The sequence below is a fragment of the Melospiza melodia genome, chromosome 6, assembly GCF_035770615.1.
Source record: "Melospiza melodia melodia isolate bMelMel2 chromosome 6, bMelMel2.pri, whole genome shotgun sequence".
In the NCBI taxonomy this organism is placed as follows: domain Eukaryota; kingdom Metazoa; phylum Chordata; class Aves; order Passeriformes; family Passerellidae; genus Melospiza; species Melospiza melodia.
In genome coordinates this window covers 16,676,222-16,696,190 of record NC_086199.1, presented here as the reverse complement: position 1 = coordinate 16,696,190, position 19,969 = coordinate 16,676,222, and the positions used below count along the sequence as shown (strand labels likewise).

The 19,969-nt window shown below is 37.1% G+C and overlaps 1 protein-coding gene across 1 annotated transcript in view; it reads right to left on the bottom strand.

Annotated features, from left to right (window-relative positions):
- Positions 1 to 219: 219 nt before the first annotated feature.
- The window catches only part of PPP4R3A (protein phosphatase 4 regulatory subunit 3A), a 42,301-nt gene continuing 22,551 nt past the window's right edge, over positions 220 to 19,969 (bottom strand). Inside the window, exons 5-15 of the mRNA XM_063160103.1 lie at positions 12,091 to 12,168; positions 11,878 to 11,994; positions 11,274 to 11,390; positions 10,873 to 11,004; positions 10,681 to 10,783; positions 9,598 to 9,756; positions 8,227 to 8,396; positions 6,563 to 6,705; positions 3,887 to 4,077; positions 3,175 to 3,401; positions 220 to 996 (exon numbers count right to left, since the gene is read on the bottom strand). Of these exons, the coding sequence (XP_063016173.1) occupies positions 883 to 996; positions 3,175 to 3,401; positions 3,887 to 4,077; positions 6,563 to 6,705; positions 8,227 to 8,396; positions 9,598 to 9,756; positions 10,681 to 10,783; positions 10,873 to 11,004; positions 11,274 to 11,390; positions 11,878 to 11,994; positions 12,091 to 12,168 (1,551 nt within the window). The 3' untranslated portion in view covers positions 220 to 882. The remainder of the gene's footprint in view (positions 997 to 3,174; positions 3,402 to 3,886; positions 4,078 to 6,562; positions 6,706 to 8,226; positions 8,397 to 9,597; positions 9,757 to 10,680; positions 10,784 to 10,872; positions 11,005 to 11,273; positions 11,391 to 11,877; positions 11,995 to 12,090; positions 12,169 to 19,969) is intronic.

The following is a 19,969-nucleotide window of genomic DNA, read 5'->3' as shown; positions in this document are numbered from 1 at the left end:
AAGATTTTTTTCTCCAATAAAAACATTACCATCTTCTATAAAATCCTCAACATATTAAGAACTGTGATGCAGAACAAAATTACACAGTGTGAAACAGGTACCAGCACAACAGTGAGATTATATTACATCAAAAAATTTTAATGGTCCCAAATATATACTCAACAACTAAGCATACACTCAGGGGGGCAAAAAAAATTATGACACAAAAGTGACCACATCTAGAATTCCACTCAATCTTTAATCAAGAAGGGACAAACAAATCCCCCACCTCAAAAAAAATTTCTGCAGTTTAAAGGGCAAAGGGAACAGATTTAAAAAAAAAGAGGAAACTTTATATTCGGCCCTCCCCCGCAGAGGTTTTTAAAACCTGTTGTAGCTCGAGTAAAATGTTCAGAATGTACGATTTCAAAGGCAGGTCTCTTTGTACAAAGAAACTGCTGGCATTCTTAACTAGTGAAGAATTATGGCAAAACCTGCCTTTTCTTCAGAAGTCTCATACGTGGTCCAAGAAAGCATATTCTGATTGTAGCAACTGACCAGCCAATCCAGAGTTCCACTAACAAAACTCCTGCCCTGTTGGCTTTTTTTTCTTTTTCTTTTTTTTTTTTTTTTTGTTTTGTTTTGTTTTCCATTTCCTTCCCTGAGAAAAGGGCAACATGTGGTCCAAGCTGGAGAGCTCAAAGGCATAAGTCTTTCCCCTAAATGAAGTATTTCTCCTTCTTCTGCTCCTTTGAATTGGCACTTGATTGGCAGAAATCCATTTGTATAGGTTGATCTGTGTCATACACAGTAATTCACAAAAGATTGCTGCTTTGCTGTGGGTTTGTTTTGTTTTTGGAAAAAAATCCTTCCCCAACTGGTAATACTCTTCAGCAGTTGCCATTATGATGACTCAAGCTTTGCTTTCTTTGACAAAGGTAAAGTTTCCTCTTTATCTTCATCTTCATCATCCTCTTCATCATCATCAGGATAATCTACAAGCCCAACGAGGCCTCCCTACAAAGACAGACCAAATTATTATAATTAAGAGAATGTTTGTATAAAATATTTCCCTAAGTACACTGGTTCAGAAGGCTTTGAATAAAATCATGCAGAACAAAAAGAAATCCTTCAGTATGAATGACAATGACATTAACTGAGAAATGTTAAAATGAATAAATCCAAAATGGAGTTTCACCTATCCAACTGGAAATACTGCCAGCTGAAATTTAAGCAAAACCAAAAGTCAACATGATTTTGCTAAGTGTCACTGCAGCTCCAGGTGTAAAGACAGTTTATTTTTACTGAGCACAGCTGACTGTATTGAGCAATCTGGAAGCACTTCAAAAACAAATGCAGAATATCTCCAACTTAAATTTTTGAATTATGATACTTTAAGAACACAGTCTGTCTTGGCAAAAGTTGAAGTGTGTAGTGATGAAGAATTCTTTTGAATAACATAATTGAATGATGTGTACAGGTTACGTAGTTTAAATAACTTGTCAGCTGAAAATGAAAATGTATCTAATATCACTAAAAACTCTCTTGTATTGCAAAAACCTACAAATTTAAGATTAGGCAGCTCTGTACCCCTGAAGAAGCAGGATGAACTTCTAAAACTTGCCCTAACTATGCTATGTTGCGATTTCTGAAGCATCAAATACTTTACTCAAAGGTCCTATTACTTATTCAGGTGCCTAATAATGGACACTCAAACCAGAACATTTCAGTCAACTATATACCAAAAAATAACTTGAGAAACAATTACACATATTCTGTACAGTCACATACACATAACATCAGGTAAGTAATGAAAAACCCAATTTCAACACTGTTTCTAGTTTGTGACTGGCATATTTTACTCTGAAAGAAGGTAAGATACCTTCTGCCTGAATCCAAGAGTGTTTTTCAGTCCACTGCATGTTCCTTTTTGTAACCTGAACATTTTCCTTTTGTCACCACTACTTGAATTTGTGCAGTCAATACTGTATCCAATATATTCCATATGTTAAGACTCCATTTCAGACTCAAGGAATTACACTGTCTGGGAGAGAAAAGCCTCCAATAGACTGAATGGATTTGCAAGCCAATTCCATCCCTTCTAAAAAGCACTTTAACTCTTGGGTTATGCAAGGAGTTTCCTCCACAGACGGATTTAGAGGAAGTGTCCTTAGGTTCTTCCATCAGCCAAACACTTCTGATCCAGGTGTTTTCAAGGGAATGCAATCCAAATGCAAACTCTTGAGTCATGTGGAGTAGAAAAAAATCCCTCAAACCCTGAACCCCCATTTATCTTCACTAGAAGTTAGGTGAACAAGCAGTATGGTAGCATTACAAAACAAGCTGCTATTCCAAGACTGTTATTATCAGTGTTATTCCAAGACTCTCTGACAACTGGAATACATACCTCATCTTTTAGAAATGGATACACCACTTGTTATGAAAATAAATTCTCATTATCTGAACTGCACTGTATCCACATTACCTTATCTGTCCCCCTGTGCTGAGAAAATAGCAGTCACTCTCCTGACTCAGTTTGAACATTTTTATTCAAAAATCTGATAAAATCCAACAGTGTCCTCAAATGCATTCTAAAATGCTAGTTTTGAATATTCACTGCACGTTACAATGCTCTTTTAAAGCAGCCTTCTTCTACTTCAGAATGTTCCAAATCAAAAGTTAGTTCAAAGGTAAAAATGTCACACTCAGGTACTAAAAATTGTTCTGGCTTACAGCAATCATCATCCAATGCAATTTATTTCTTCCACATAGGTCGGTTATAGAATTCTGAACAATATTAAAATGGTGATAGTAGAAATCCTCAATGGATGTGCAGGGCATTGTGGTATCTACCACAATTTGGCTATGTTTCCAAAATATGTATTTTTACCTGTCAAATACCCCTGTGCAATTTAACATGAGTACAGAGTTGTCTGTATTTGACTGTAAATATCACTGCTAAGAGCAACTAATGGCATGCTTCCTACTTGATCAGTCTGGGCATTAAAAGAGCTTTTATTTCTTTCATATACACCAGATCTCATTAAAAATTATGAACGTCAGACAAGAAGTACACACAAACCAGACAGTCCATTACTGCTTAACTTGTTGGGACTCACATGAAGTTCAGAGAGATGCAAAAGCAAACTCCTACGCTGTAACAATAAAGCCAAACCTACAACCACTCAAAATTACCTTAGTTGTAATAGCTGCCATCTGAGATGTGCTTTTAGAAACTGATCCAGGTGAGCCAGGGGACCCTGGAGAGCCAGGGGACCCAGGAGATCCAGGCAGATTACTTGCAGATGACTGGCTGGTAAGGTTAGATTTTGTACCACTGGAAAAAGAAAGCTTGAAACTCGGGCTCTGGCGACCTGAAAGGTTAGTTTTCAGAAGAACTTCCTTTTCTTCACTCTCTTTCACTGGAAAGAAAAAAAAAAAAAGGCAAAAAATAAAGGAATATTATTGAGTGAAACATTTAATTACAAATCACTATCTGGGAAAAGGCTTAACATTTTATGTATAACTCAGTTAAGTGAGTCATCACAGACTTTTTCCTCACTACTGTATCACCTACCAGTGGCTGTCACTGGCCAGGAATGAACACTTTTGTTCTACCAACGGTATCACCTGATCATTTATATAGAAAATTTTGAGTTAACACATAATATTTAATTATAACCCGAATAGAACACTGAAAAGCTTGACTATCAGATAAGATTTTAATTCAAACGCTTTAAGAACTCTACAACACATTTTCTATCATTCTGCTTCTAAAGACAACAAAACTTTTTAAATATGTGGTCTAACAAATTGATGTTGCAATTTCAAAATAAATACATGCAAATCCTTCACTGCAGCAAGACTGAATAATGCAAGTTATGGCATTCATCTTCTCACCACGTACATTTTTTTCTTTCCATGAATTTGCTGATAGGGTCCATAATGTCCTCATCATTTTTAGGCTTGTCAGAAGGGGGCACCACTGCCTCTCCATCTTCCATATCATCCTCATCAGTATTAAACCACATTTCCTCCTCATCCTCCAGGGTTCTCGCATCCCTTCTGTACCTGTGGTTTCTCAAAATCGAGCGCATGCTGCAGAACAGGAGGTTTGAAAAGCTTAGATTCAAAAACCAACTTATATTAAAAATAAAACTTCTACTTGACACTCAGCGACAGCTTACAGATCCATACATTGCAGAGCAATAAAAACAGCAGCAAATCATTCCCTATTGTGAACCTTTGTATTTTCAACAAAATATCATTAAAAACTTCTCTGTATAAAGAATCAAATAAAGCACAACTCTGCTAACAGCACATGCAGACAACTCGAACAGTACAAAATTCTATAGCATATAAACAGCACTATTAAAAGTAATTTTAATAAATCTCACTGAAGGGTTACATTCAAGCTTGGTTCATCAGTTTGCACTGGTAAATAAAAAGTTGTGAAACAAAGAGCTTAGAAACATACACATATTCTCTGAAAATACTTTGTAACCTGTTAGTATTCAGGGTCCAAGAAGTTAAATATGACTCCAATTTTAAGTAGATACATTGAAGAGAAAGTTCTCTCTCTGCCACATCCACTTGTTACAACTTTTGGTCACTTATCAGCACTCATTTTTCAGAGCCTTGGATATGAACTGCTACCTCTCTCTCCCTGTTTGATCTATTATCAATGTTGGTTTATCTCAGCTCTACCTTCCTTTTCTCTTTTCTCACAGCAGTATTATGGTCTTGGAGCAGAGGGACAGGGATGTGGCCCTTGAAAAATGGGGAGAAGTGGAAGAGACATTGAAAACATTTTCATTGCTAGATGTTGATTTTAATAGTCAGTTTCCAACAGCAGCATGAAACTCTTGATGAAGCACTTCACAGTTTACTGGATGAAATTTCCTGTTTTTCAGAAAGTGTCTGTAGTGGTTTTGGTTACTGGGATCAAAATGTTAATAATACAACCTAGACATCTGCATTACTGAGTGCAGGAAAAAGCCAGAAGGGAAAAATCAAAACATTACAAGCTATTGAGAAAAAATGCTAAATGCACTTTTAATAATAAATCTAGGTGTAAGTAAGTTGCTTGCCAGCATTATCATACATCTATACATACTGCATCATTTCACATTTTATTTAAACTCAGGTTCTGCTAAGAGCACAAAACTATGGCTTAAGTGGAACTCTAATGAATACTTTTATGGCCTGTGTCCACAACATATTGGGCTCCTTCCTTACTGAACTATTCTTTGCTAAAATATGTAAATAGATTCTTGTTATTTGTACGTTTTATTATTTCTGGGTTTTCACTTTAAAAATTACATGCACTGTGACAGGACTTGTGCAGCCACAACATTGGATGTAGGAAGAAGGCTGAGCTAAAGACCTCCTGAAGCTCTGTTTGCTGTTGGATAAACTCATGCAGCACAACCACTTAGCTCAACTTAAGCCAAGAAAAAAACTACAACTTCACTTGCTATAGTGGATGGAAATTACTGAAGAAAGCAGCTGGCTGCTCTTTCCCACACAAGAATTAATGTAAGCAAGGATCACAGCCTTGGATTTCACAGCTGTTTAAGTGATATGCTTAGCTGACATAAGCCAAAATAATAACATCTCACTTTTTACACCTTAGTACTCAAACTGCAGATCCTGCACATGCTCTTGAAAGTGCTTCAGTGTTTTAAAATAAATCTACACTTATAATCTCATTTTAATTGCACAACTCTCAAATTTAAGTATTAAGAAATCTTGCGGCAGGAAATAAGTCTGAAATGTCAAGATATCCTACTAGGACTAATCAGAATTAATTTTCATGTGTTTTCAAACTAATTCAAGACAGGAAAACAAGAACAGATCTTGCTAAAATTCTTATGAGTAACTCATCTGTTCACACAAGCAGTCATTTTGTTTTAATGAAACTAGACATAAAGCAAAAATAAATGGAGCAAAAAGGCCTAAACTTCCTATTTTTATACATCTCTAACTTTTAAACTTGAGCAACTGTGTACTAAGGAAGGGAACTTTTGCTCTGGCAAACAGAAAGAGTGATTCAAGCTTTGCATCAGATTGCTTTTTACTCCATCAGCAGATCTAACAGGGACAAAAAAGCATTCTCTGAAAATTTCTTTCTATGTTCTATTCCTCAGGCATTTTGATAAAGCTTATCTAAATATCTACTCCCACAACTAGAATGAAGGGAAATCTGATGTGGAAATTTTTGAAGGAAAAATCCACAGAACGGTAATTCACAATTAACAGTCTTTCAAATTAGCAGTGGAAAGCTGTTATTTAGACAAATCAACTTGGTAGAGATACTTGGTAGGCTTCCAGCCTCATTAAAGTACTGCAGATAAGTTTAAGATATGATAAATAAGCATTATAACTGGGGGTCCAGCAACTAGTGTTTGCTGAAAAGTCTATAGAAACACATTTGAAAATCACTTTTAACCAAGTAAATTCAGCAAGGCTTGAGATGCAAGCAGGAGTCTAAATTATCTGTATTTCCCAGAACAACCAACCAGTAGTCTGATAAGAGAATTAAAGCATCAAGATGCTATTAAGAGCATTTAGTGTATTTTACCTGTCAAGTTTTGGATTATCTTGTCTTTCCCTTTGTTGCTCAAATCGTAGCTTCAGTCCTTTGAATGTCTGCACATAATCTACATCTTCCAGTGCCTTCCAGTAATTTTCAATTACATGAGCTGTTAACGATTTTATATCTTCCTACAGGAAGAAACAAACATGAAGTGACTTATTTTCACTCAAATAAATTTATTTAATACAATATAAACAGTATCTGAAATGAAAATGCCATAGCAAGCACTGTAGGAATTATGCAAAAATGAGTATATAAGTGTAATTAAAAATCTAGAGCCTCAAGTATTTGATTAGCAAACAACATACATTTTCTAGCAGTATCTCCTTCAAAACATTACAGAACCTAAAGCCTGATAAAAACTGTACCAAACCCAATCCTACACTGTCTTTCCTCTGTAACTGAGAGATACTTTTACACCGATAGAGAGCATGGCATGCAGTCCCTCAGGAGCAGGCTGCTGCAGCCAGGGCTCCCTGTGGGTCACAAGTCCTGGCAGTGAAGCTGCCCCAGGGTGGGCTCCTCTCTGCACAGGGCCACAGGTCCTGCCAGGAGCCTGTGACAGCAAAGGCTGCCCCTGGGGTCAGAGCCTCCTTCTGCAGGCCTCACCTGCTCTGGCCTGGGCTCCTCCACAGCCTGCAGGGGGATTTCTGCTCCACCACAGACCTCCAGTGGGCTGCAGGGACACAGCTGCCCCACCATGGACATCACCATCACAATGGACATCACCATGGGCTGCAGGGGAATCTCTGCTCTGACCTCAGCCAGTGGCACATTCATCTGGAACCAGCTGGCATTGGCTCTGTTGAACACAGGGGAAGCTTCCAGCAGCTTCTACAAAACCAGCCCTTTAGCCACTGCCCAGCACTGCCCCTGCAAATCCAATACACCACGTACAAGTCATGACCACCTATGACTTTTCCATAGCTTCAAAACCAGTTTTCAGTCAACTCTTCCATGATGATCAGGTCATCTTATTCTTGAATTACCTTGAGTCCCAACTCAAAGAAGAGGTGATCAACACTACAGATTTCAAGAGGTGACAGTGCGTGGTGACTTACTCCTCCACAACTGTCTGCACCCTAGCTTGGCCCCATTTACCACATTTACAGTCTGTACAGCACCTTGTCAGAATCTGGATGCAAACAACAGCAAGGAAATAGTACTGTGCAGACAGCCAAACTGGCATGAATATTTAAGAGACGCCCCATGGAAGGAACTTGGTAGCACTCCATTAAAATAATCAAGAGAGATTGGTACCTCTTCTGTATAATTCCATATACCATTGAATTGACATTATAAAGCACAGCCAAATTTGATGGGTTTGCAGCAGTAGTTTCTAATTACATTCCTGTCATAACAAGCCCATCCAATCTGCATGATGAAATTTGATTAGTGCTGCCTTTGCAAATCTGGGTACTGTGAGTACAGTATCAAGTGAATTTAATCTTCAAGTAATGGTACTGTTTGAATGTAAGAAAGAACATGTACAAATATGTAACAGTGATATAAAACAAGGTTCATATAAATACAGCATCCTATGGTCCCATTATGATAGCATAATTTAGGGCAAAAGCAAAAAGAAAAGTAATCTTGAATTACAAGTCTAAACAATGCAGTAATTATCCTCAGCATACACTAGCACTCACCACTCTGATAAATTCAAACATCTCTATTATGGCAGAGTTCATCAGATTATAACGGGAACCATTATTTAGAAATGCTTTGACCACGGGTTCAAACAAAAAACTTTTCATTATGTAACGGTTGTAGAATTCATCCTTCAGCCCAATTATCTTTCTCTTGAAACGAAGGGCACCTGAAACACACATGTTGTCAAAAGAGTTTTTACATTTTAAAGCAAAATTGCAGAAATTACTCAGCATTATTACAGCAATTTACAGCCTCAGTTCATATACAGCAATACATTCAGTCCTTCTCTGCTTCTCAATAGTCTTGACTACACTGCTGCATATTACTTAGCAGTTCTATCATAAAGGAATCCTCCATCATAGCTGTACAAATGAAAACACCTCTGTTCACTGAAGAATTCATATAGCATTGTTCAACTATAACACTATCAACATAAAAATCTATTTTCAATTTTTTAAATTACTTATGGTAAAGGTAAAACATTTTCTCAGTGAAAGAGCTCAGAAACTTGCTTATCATCCCTATTATTCAAATGTCTGTTTAGATTTAATTAGTTCTATCAGATTAGAATATAAATGATCCCATTTTAAAATTGGTAAATGACTTTTTATTCACAAACATAGTAAGGCAAAGGCTTGATTTACAACCAGTTTAAAGCTCTTTCTGAAACTCCAAAGTGTACACAAGTGAGAGAATGTCCATGCATAAAGAGAAAGTACAGTATCACATGGCAGCACATTTTGCTTAGCAACCATGTGTACAGGTTATTTGGCTACAAAATGTAAAAGGTACAAATTGTATGGTACTGCTCAGGCAACTGAAGGCTTTGTTTTTTTAACTCTATGCGCACAAACAACAGAATCACAGAGAAAATCTCCCACTTGCCTCCAGAATTAAGTCTGCTTTGACACTACTGAGCTGAGTGTGACCAAGAAACTACCAGCCTGAAGAGAAGCACACTGAACTTCTGAGCAGTTTAATGCATTCAGGTAGTCGTAGCTCTAATTAAGTACCTCTGGTAATTTCTACTAAAAAGCCATCAAAACATACAACGTTCTCTTAGTATATTCAAAACTGACATAACATCTCTTAAACTCCCCTCTCCACTGACATGAAGTAAAATCCTTCTTTTTCAAGGACAAAAATGTATCTATAAATGCAAAATTATTTATTAATAGTAGCTGATATAAGTATAATCTAGTATGAGAAACACAGACTATAATGGCAGAATTTCTGTATTCAGTAAAAAAATGTCATGATCCATGAACAGTTTTTTTTCCAGCAGAGTGGAGATATGTACCAGTTCACATGCACAAAATTCTAGTTTATTCCTTAGCTTTCAGTTTATTCCTAGCTTTCAAACTTACACAATGCCAAGAAAGCGTGCTTTGAGGCCATGAGAACGAGCACCCTTCGCAGGATATCTTTGTTAATAATGTAGTTTTTTATGTGATAGGTATGATGTTCTACACAGAAAGTTAGCAATTCCAGTATTAATGCCAAGAGTTGGGCTGTCTGAAAATCATCTGTAATAAAACAAAACCAAAATAATTAAATGTATCTGGAATACTGCCTTCAGAAGCTAACTTCAAATATCCAACTGTACTTCAGCAAACATTTTTACTGCTTACAAGTTTCTTTATTTTCCCACAGACATTTTATGGAACATGCTGCAGAATATGTTTAGTCTTTAAGACAGACATTTGTTATGGATTGAGTATTTTCAATGAAAACAGATAGGGCAGGAAACTCTTAAAACATGGAACCAATTACATTTTTCTTAAATTGGTGTTTGAAGGTTCAGAGTACAGATCTTAACCCTAACAGGTGTAGTCAGGCTTATTTAACCAAATCACATTATAATGTCCACAAATCTAGATCATAAACAATTTCCCCATATGCAGTGCCTTGACTAAGCTAACAGCAAAAATGTGATCTATAATGCCTTTTAACTAAAGTACTATGCAAGAAATACCTTGGGGTCTTTTAACACTTGTAAGAACTGCTGCTAGTAACCAGCATGAACAATTACTTCATCACTGATCTCTGCTTTCTTAGTCTGTTGAAGAAACAACTCTGAAATTCAGCACACCTTCCCAGGGGAAATGTTGCAACATTTCTAGTAATCCCTGACCTTAAGAAACCATTTAGACATGTTTAGAAGTCTATGTCAATGAACTGCCCCATGAGTTCCTAAAAACTGTACAAGTATTTTATTTTTTGCTAAAGCCAAATTTGTAGCAAATGTTGTTCACTTCTTAAATCAGGTCTCTCTGCAGAGTTTTGTACTTATACATTATTCAAATGACTAAATATTGAATCAGCATTTTACTTTGAACTATGTTTCATAATCTCAGACTCAATTTATTTAGATGGAAAATGTCCTTTGACAATTATTCTAAACATTGACATTCAACAGCCTTGATGTGCCCAAAATGCAGTGTCATTACCTTTGCTAGGCTTGTCCTCTGTAGTATTGGCCAATAAAGGGGCTGTCAGAACATGCATACAATGTTTGTAGAAGAAACCCAAGAACTCTGTCTTTTCTGTTTTCTAAGGAATGAAAAAAAATATATGCAACATATATCATCAAATACCCTGAAAAAAATCAAATATAATTTAATTTGAAGCTATTTACTTACATTGGCAGTGGCAAGCATATTTTCTGGATCAACTAAAGTACGAAGCAAACCCATGAGTAGCACTGCTCCTCCAAGTTCTGGATCTGTGTCACAAATCATGTGTTCTATAATGAGGTTAATGAGTAATATATCCTAAGAGGGGAAAAAAAAATCAATTCAAATGCTACTCCCTTGCACCAAATCTGAAATTATACAATGCAACAAGTATCTGTGAACAGGTGAACTCATCTCACCTAACAGAACTCTTTAAAACACAGAAGTTCAGTGTCCTGTTATCAAATTCCAAATTACTTATTTGAAACTAGGGCTCATGGCATTCATAGTCGTAAATATACACCAGTAACTTCAAACCCCAGTAATTTCCAAACCAATACCTCCATTTCTGAGGACTCTTTACTTACATCATCATTCTGCTGTGCCTCCTGCATCACAAATTCTCGTACCATGGATGGGTTGTATTCAACCAAATATGAGAATATATCAGTGGCTGCACTTCGTACTTGTGCATCATCCATACCCTGCAAAAGTCAAATAAAATCATTCTGCTTTCTTGAAAGGGTTAAATGAACCAGAAAACACACAGCTTTAATTCCTTCTCAAAAACCACACCTAATTATTGCTAAAACCAGATTCTAAAATTAAGTCAACTTGTACTTCTCTGTAAATTTGACAACAGCTGACAAAATAAATTTTATGGTTCCACTGCCCTTTGATCTATTTCCCTATTTTCTAACTTATCTGGATACCAAAAAGCAAGCAAATCTAGGAAAGCAAATAGGAAAACAAAAACTGAAGAATGCCAGGGTGCTTACCAATGTCATATTGTAAAAGCTTTTAAAGTTTTACAAAAATATTTTGAACATTCTGAATCTTAAGCTAGGACAAGCCAAATGAAGCAAACAAAAAGAAAACCACTTGCTGAATTTTGTGCTAAAGTTATTTTTTAAAAAAGCCTCTCTGAAGACAAACGAAATTGTTATGACAAATAGAATTTAAATGACTTACCAATATGACTTCTAGTGCAGGCAGTATGCCCATATTTGACAAAGTTTTGAAAAATGCATCTCTGTTTTGAGGTTGCAGTGTTTGTGAGAATGCACAAAACTCTTTCAGAAAATTTACCTGAAAATCAGGAATATGCTAGTTTAATAATTAAAAAAAAAATAAGATTCACATGTCACTTTGTGGTAACTGTCATATATTTTACAGATTTCTTACCAATTCCTGTCTTTTCTCCTCATCTGTGGCTTCATCTGTTAGTTGTGCAAACAAGTCTGTCAGAAATTTTTCATCTTCCTACAAAAGCAAAACAATACCATTTGTTTATTTGACAATATCAAAAGGCATCCAAGTATAATATAAAAATTCTTCTAGACCATGCTTCCTGGAATGAAGGGAACATATGTTTGTACATTGTAATTAATCACACCAGTATCAACTTTCTAATTCAATTTTCAAGTAAATTAATATGCATCTTGTTTTTGAGCTTTAATCATGTTCAGCATCCCTCCACCCCAGATCAATTCACTCTCAATTACTATGTTTGTTGCACTGCCTTCTAGTTGTCCTTTTTCTACTTTCTACTGCAACTCTCATTGTTTTGTCTTTGACTTCTTCAGCTTCCTTCCCCCTTGTCACATGCCAGTCCCCCTAAATCACACTACCCTTGGTCAGCTGTTTATATACATTTATAAACAACGTCCCCCCACAGACACAGGCATATCTTTGGAATGTTATTAGATCTCTGAAGCAGAACAAAAGCAAGGACACAATGAAGGGAAAGCTGCCTAACAGCAGGAATGAGGTGAGCTTCCTTCCCCCTCACTGTTGTGAAAAGGGTGAATTTTAGAGACCAAATCAAAACAACTGTTCCTACTGCATACAGAATTTATTGGACATTCTGGCCAACAGCAATCAAAACCCATTCCATTATTTCCACACAGCTGTACCTTAGCAAAACTACAAACAGCTCCAAATACATTACAAATGTGTGTTTAGATTGAAAGAAGGAGCAATATTTAGCTTCCCATAACCTTTACAGTTCCAGCAACTAGGAGATTATTGAGACAGAAATAAACCTTCTCCCATCCTTTTCCCAATGTTATGCAGTAGTAAAGGTGCAGTAGTAAAACTGCTTGAGAATTGCAGTTGCTTGTTCCAGAACAGCAGGTACTAATGCATTTTTTCAGAAAGCTGCCACTGCTGTTTCTTGTGAAGTCAGTAACACATGGATGTGCAACATCCCTCTATCCCAGTGTTCCAAGCTGCCTTGCTCATGTTTGCAGTGCATAAAGCAAACCCATCAAAGTACTTCAGATACACACACAAGAACTTTCTTGTGTTGTGAATTACCTCAGTACCTGGTTCAGGCTCACCATGCGGCCCTGCTGAGGAAGTGAGTACCTCAGTTCTGACAGCACACTATGCTAAGGCTGCCATCAACACAATCAGCATCTCTACATGGCACTGCACAACACATAAACCCACAACAGGTTGGCATGAGCCACTGTGGCTCACTGCACTACAAGGTAAACCTTATATTTAGAATGTGCCACCTTTTCTCTTGTCTGATGCTGAGCTGTGCTCCTAACCTGACCCAACAGACAATGAAAAAGAGTGATTTCTGTACACAAGTTCAGGTGCTGTCTCAGTGACTGCTTCAAGTCTCACTTGACACATACCACAATACACTCTGGAGGATCAAGCACAGATGTAAATTTTGACTTCCAGATATCAACAGTGAAATATGTTCAAAACAACTATGAAGGTATTTGATTTCAAGAAACATACCTTAAGCTTTGATGGGCAAATGCAAGGCTGTTTGACTACCTGCTATCCAGCTGTTCTATGGCTTTCTAAGTTTTCTGTTCTAATATTTAACTCATGAGGCATCACCAGGTAACCTAAGTAACCACAGTAGATATACTGACATATTTAGTCACTGAAAAAAAAAAAAAAAAAAAAACAAACAAAACAAATCCCCATAAACCCCAGTTTTTTTTGAAGAATATGCAGGTTCTTTTCCATGATTAGTAGGGCATTTAAGAGAAGGCCACATAGTTTGATTTCATTTCTCTATTTGCTATTTTGATCAAGATGTAGAACTAATCTTATCTATGAAAACTACTGAGAAGATGCATGCTTATCCCCAGTTGGAAAGGATAACCCCTATTTCCATTCTCACTGTGAAAACAACTTTCAACCTCTTCCATGATATCTGAGAGTAAGTACAAGTCAACTGTCTTAGAGTGATCACTGTGAAAAAATAATGGAAACTTCAGCAGCAGACAACCATGGCTCTTACATATGTAAGAGTAGTGTACCTCTGGGGGAAAAAAAAGGTATTAAATATTAGCCACAGTATCAAACTGGGGGTTTATGTTCTGGAAGGAGGAGAGCCCCTGTACTGTGTACTGTGCTATGTGGGTGTCATTTATGGTCTCTGCAGTGTCCCAGAGACAGAGTCAGCTGCAGAGGCTGCACATGTGGCAGTATGTGCCAGAGCAGCACAGGCAGGACTCCAGCTCAGCTCTCTGACAGGTCCTGCCCCATCCCTGACCCGTCCAGCTCAGGGCTGTCTGCAGCAGAGGGCAACCACTCACCCTGGTGCTGGCCTGCAAACATATGGCACTTGCAGAGGGAGCCTAAACCTGGCAAGGGATACAGATTCAATGCTGGCACTTCATGTTTCAGGATGAATTTGCAGAAGTTCAGTACATAACTAATTTCCAGCATTCCAAATATAGACTACAATACAGTATTTTACAATTCTGCATTAAATATAGTACTGAAACATATCTCCATGTCATGTCCTTTCTCAAACTCCATTAAATACCTTGCACTTATAAATTAACAGGATTACCTGAAATCCCCAGGCTCCAGAACAACTATGACCTATTTAAAATTGGACAAATTAAGATGGATCTGAGTGATTGAGACATCCCATCCTTGCATGGATAATATGCAGTAAAAGGCACTTACTCCAAGAAAATAAAAACAACTTATTACTAGCTTCAGACTTTGGGCTCAGCCCTGAAAAGCATTCAGCATTTATCTCATTCCAGATGCTAAATGAAAGGTTGCTGTTCATGAGAAAAGATCCAGTCCTCTCACATATATAGAAAAAGTGTCATTGCAAAGAACACTCTAAGTATAAGATTCTCTCTCTCAAGCAGTAAAATTACTGACAAGGGCAATATATCTAAAGAAACATTCCTGAACAATGCTGCCAAGACCCAAGGAAATGCACAGTCTGAGGGCAGAGTTCACATATTTTAGAAGTCAGAAAGCACCAACGCACAGAATGATAGAACGACATGAACTTGAATGTTTCCTTTTTTTTTTTTAACTTGCAAAAATCCCTCAATGTATGTCTGTGAACACAGTGCAAATGCATAATTCTCTGCAGTATGTGGTCTTTTCACACAGACAAGTATCAAAACACACTTAGCTCTACCTTAGAAGCTGTGAAGGTCACAACTGTTTTCCAAGAAAACCAAACTGCAAACAGTAGTTTATGATGTAATTGTGGATTCTAGGTACTTTCCCCAGGCACAGAAATTATCAGAAGTGCAATACTTAAACTATGTCTATACCAGACACTAAGTATATTCATTTCTGCTTTGTAAGATCTAAGTAGATGCTTCTAGCTTTAATACATTTCAAAGCTCATGAAGATAAAAACAAGCCAGGCCAACTACTCAATTATTTATGACTTTAAAAACCAGAAAATTCACAGATAAGCCAGGGTCACAAAAAAGAACACTATTTACATTTGTCATTCAACTTCCAAAGTAGCCCTCCTCCTCCTGAAAGGCACTTAAAAAAAGGATTCTTCAAAACCAGGTCTCTCTTAAATATAATTAACATTCAGTTATCAGGTATTTTTGTGTCTGTGATTACAGATGAATGACATAAAACGTACTTTTATCAAAAAAAAAAAAAAAAAAAATCAAAGAAACTCAACACCACCAAAACTAGAAAGAGAGCACACATTCCATACTATATTCCACCTTCATATTCATTTTGGGTAGAAACACTATTTTAGCCCATAAAGTGAAATTTTCATAAAATATTACTAGCAAACAGATAATTACCACTTCAAACACACATTCCTTCCTGCTACCACACAAAAGATTTCTTATTTTAAAATCCCCTTTGTATCAGACTGCCTTTCCACACGTGCCTTCATCTGCACTACCTTCACTTGAATCAACATGCTGGAAAAGGAACGAGATCCACCAAATGACTTTTGTAGTTTCTGAACATGTGAAAAATAATTTTCAAAAATCACAAGCATGCACCACTTACAAATATCTTCCACCAAGTCATTTCCCCCAGAAAGTGGTATCATTTTACACTTTATTGCAAGGTGAATTTTGCTGAAAGTAAATCTCCAGTTATTCCTGAGTCAACTACTATAAGAAAGCAGACTGGATTTGAGCAAAACTACTAGTATGCACTTACACAACTCTTCCTCCAAAACTACTACAGATAATTATGTTTGCATCCACAGGACTCTATTCAGAATAAGCAACTATCTGTAAAACCACTTTCAAAATTAAAACCTGCCTATCATTACACACTAATACAGTAAAATGTACAGATATAACTAAATACCTGCAATTTTTTAGCTCTTGAAAAGGGATATAGGGACTATCAATAATATGACTTCTGTATTTAAAAATTCTGATTTACCAGTACAATAATACCATCTGATCACTGCTCTACCAAGCACAAAAACTATTTTAACATATGTCAGATTTTCCCCTTCTGCTCTCCACTTTCCTGAAAATTAAAGACCTTGAAGTCTAAATGCACATACCCAAAAGTAATCCTAACAATATTCTTTATTCTGGAAGATAAAGATATTGCATGATCTTGCTGACAAAAAGAACACACCAATGAGAAAAGGGGGAGAGAACACAAGGAAATAGTGTTTGCTCACTCTATGGCGCAGTTTTGCAAGATTTTTTTAAATGAACTAGTTAATAACACAAAGGGAAAGAACTGGTGGCCTCCAGTGTGCTCATTAGGAAGTATTTTTAAATTGCAAAAGAGCGTCATACAAAGCAAGAAACACCACTTACCTGTCCCACCCCCACTCAAAACTTGGCCAACTCCATCTTTCAGCAAGTTCCTGGTGGCCATGACATCTCAAGACTACAACAGGCTGGACCCCAAGCAGTAAGAGTATATTAGGAGGGGCTGAAATTGCAAAAAAATGCAATTCATATCTTATACATATCTTACACACTGTGAGTGAGAAAATCTGTAACTGAGTCATTTTCACAGCAGTTAATTCTGCAGTCTGGGAATACTGTTTTCATGGCTTTACAATTCATCATGCAACAACAGTATCTAGTTTAGTGAGATGATGACATGCTCACATAAAATTACCTATCTTACAAAATTAAACCACAAACAAACTTACCTCCAGGTCTCAGAAAAGCTCATCAATATAAGCATACTTTTATACAGCTCATGAGAAAGCTACCTTCATGAAGAAGGAAGGAAGAATATGGCTCATAACCCTAATGCCAAAGGTTACCTATTTTCTGGTTTTTGTTTTAGCACAACAGGGCAGCAGTTATTTTACCTACCAAAGAAAGCAAAATGATCAAAGCTAGTATCTTCCATGACTACAGAATTTTTTTTTAAATACATGCAACTTCTCTCTAATAAAGCAAGAACTCAGCATATTCTCATCTTCAATATTAATTATAACTGAAAAACTGACTTTAAATGCCAGAGACCTTTAATGACCATAAATGCCCTGTCTTGACAGTGAATGCCTTAACACAGTGGTAGTTTTGAGTAAAGTCACTCAGCTTGTCAAGAAGCATAAGACACAATCTGCACAAACCTCTGTTCACCTCTCTGACACTACAGCCTGGCTGAGTTCACTGAGAGCAGAGTACTGAAGGTGCCATTTTGGTTAATACACAGCCTGACACAAAGGTCTCATCACAGCTCACTTCTTTTCCATGATGTAGCTAAGAGTTTTTCTTTTCTGTTCCTTCACAGCCAGAGAAAGAGAGAGAAAAGAACAGAATACCCAACAACTCAGCTGCACACACACGAGTTGCAGGATGCCATGGGATATCAGCTACTCAGGGAGCTTACTTTTATCCTGCCAAGTGCAACTTCCCAAAATGACATCTCTTTTGTCAAGTCCTCAATGATCCAAGAGAGACAACCTAAAGTCAACAGCAGAGGCATTAAAATCCTTTTTTATTCATCTACTAGGAACTCGAGACTCATCCATGGCTTCCAATAAACTACCATGAGGCAACCCAGAGTGTTTTCAATTAATAATGACTTCTAAAAGAAACCACTTTTCAAGTACACATGTAAGGTTAGTGAGCACCAAGATCTCAGAAGATCCAAAATAACAAATGCCAGGAACTACAGAGAACTACACATCCTTCATGCAGCAACACCCCCTCACACACACAAGTATTGTAATACAGCTACAGGAATGCATGATGTTAAACCACACACGAATGGAAGAAAGCCCTCAGGAATTAGTTACAGAAGTGAAATCAACAAAATCAGTCCTTTAACTCAGTTCTTAGAGCATTATTTATTCTGTGTAAAGAAACAGGAACAAATAGAATCATAGATTTTATACACAGGCTGTAGGAACGGGGGATGAAATGAAACTAGAGTGCAGAGATTACAGAAAAGTGCAACCTGGCCTACTGCTTTATGAATAAATAAATGCCAGGTAAGTGGGCTGAAACCTTGGGTTACAGCTACATTGCAAGAACTTGAAAAATCAATCAATCAATCAATCAAGCCTTTTAAACTCTTAGAAATGCAATGGACACATAATTTGTGAGTCTTTTTTAATTCCCTCAAACCCAAAAATTGATCAATGATGTCAAATTATTTCTATCAGATTCTTACTTAAAAACTTAGGGAGCTCTCCCTCCTTGCTAGAGAGCTGTACTGTCAAAGTACTAGGAAATGCAGTCCAGCACAGGGTGCATTCTCTTTTTTGTGTGCTCTCATTCTGGGCTCCTCAAAGCTGCAGAAAGCACTTCAACAATGCCAAACCTTTATCTAACTTTGAACTACAATGTTAATTCTTCTGGCTCCAACATACATGAAGTATACTTTATTCTCAGCCATAGAGAACAGCAGTGAAGACAGCATTCAAAAATCAGCTGTCACACAACAAACCAAAATCAGACCTGAGCCTTTACTTCAACTGTAAACTGCAACTAACAAGTCTGGCAACAAACAAAACCTTGTTATTGTAACTTAACCCTACAGCTATTAACCTAACAAAAGTTGTAAGAGACAGAAAAAAGGAAGCACATCAGTCTTTGGTCCTCAATAAAGTTATCTCAGGATATCTGGCTAACACACCCGTCACGATTTTGCAGGATCAGACCCTCTTTTTCCTTGCCCAGTTTTCTTTTTTGAAGCTCAAGATCCCTCTCAGAATCAGCCACTGTCACCAAGACTCCTGAAAAATTCTTCCCCTCCTCCTCCTCAAGTCAAAATATATAATCTTCAGAAACTGGCTTTTAGCAACACTTGCAAAGAGGGTAAGACATTTTTGAGACAACAGTCATATTGCATGCTGCAGTTGAGACCCCTTAACTGAGTCTTTTTCAACATTCTCTCAAGGTCAGACTTGTAAACTCCTTCAAAGGGGCAACTCCAAAATGCTTCAGGCCTTCTGACTGTTTTAGACAAGCAACTGTGACTTTGTTTATCAAGGACACACATCCAGACATGAACAGTTTGGTTCACCTGGGCATAAACTGGGGCCTGGTTCTACAAGATGCCTGAGGTGTTTCACCTGACAGATTAAAGCTCCAGGAGAGCAGATTAAACACAGATTAAATAATATCAGTATTCTGATAACTGAGTGCGATGGAGGAAAAGTTGTGAGGCCTAGTTTTGACAATTATTTGTTCTATGAGCTTGCAAAAGGAATTTTCACTCTCCTTTGCTATATATTTTCCATGAAACTATACAGGGTACATCCTGAGAGACAAACTGAAAATAAACATGATTAAAGTAATCAGTATCACCTAACACTTGGTCCATTTCTCCAGATCAAACAGCCCCCACTAAGACA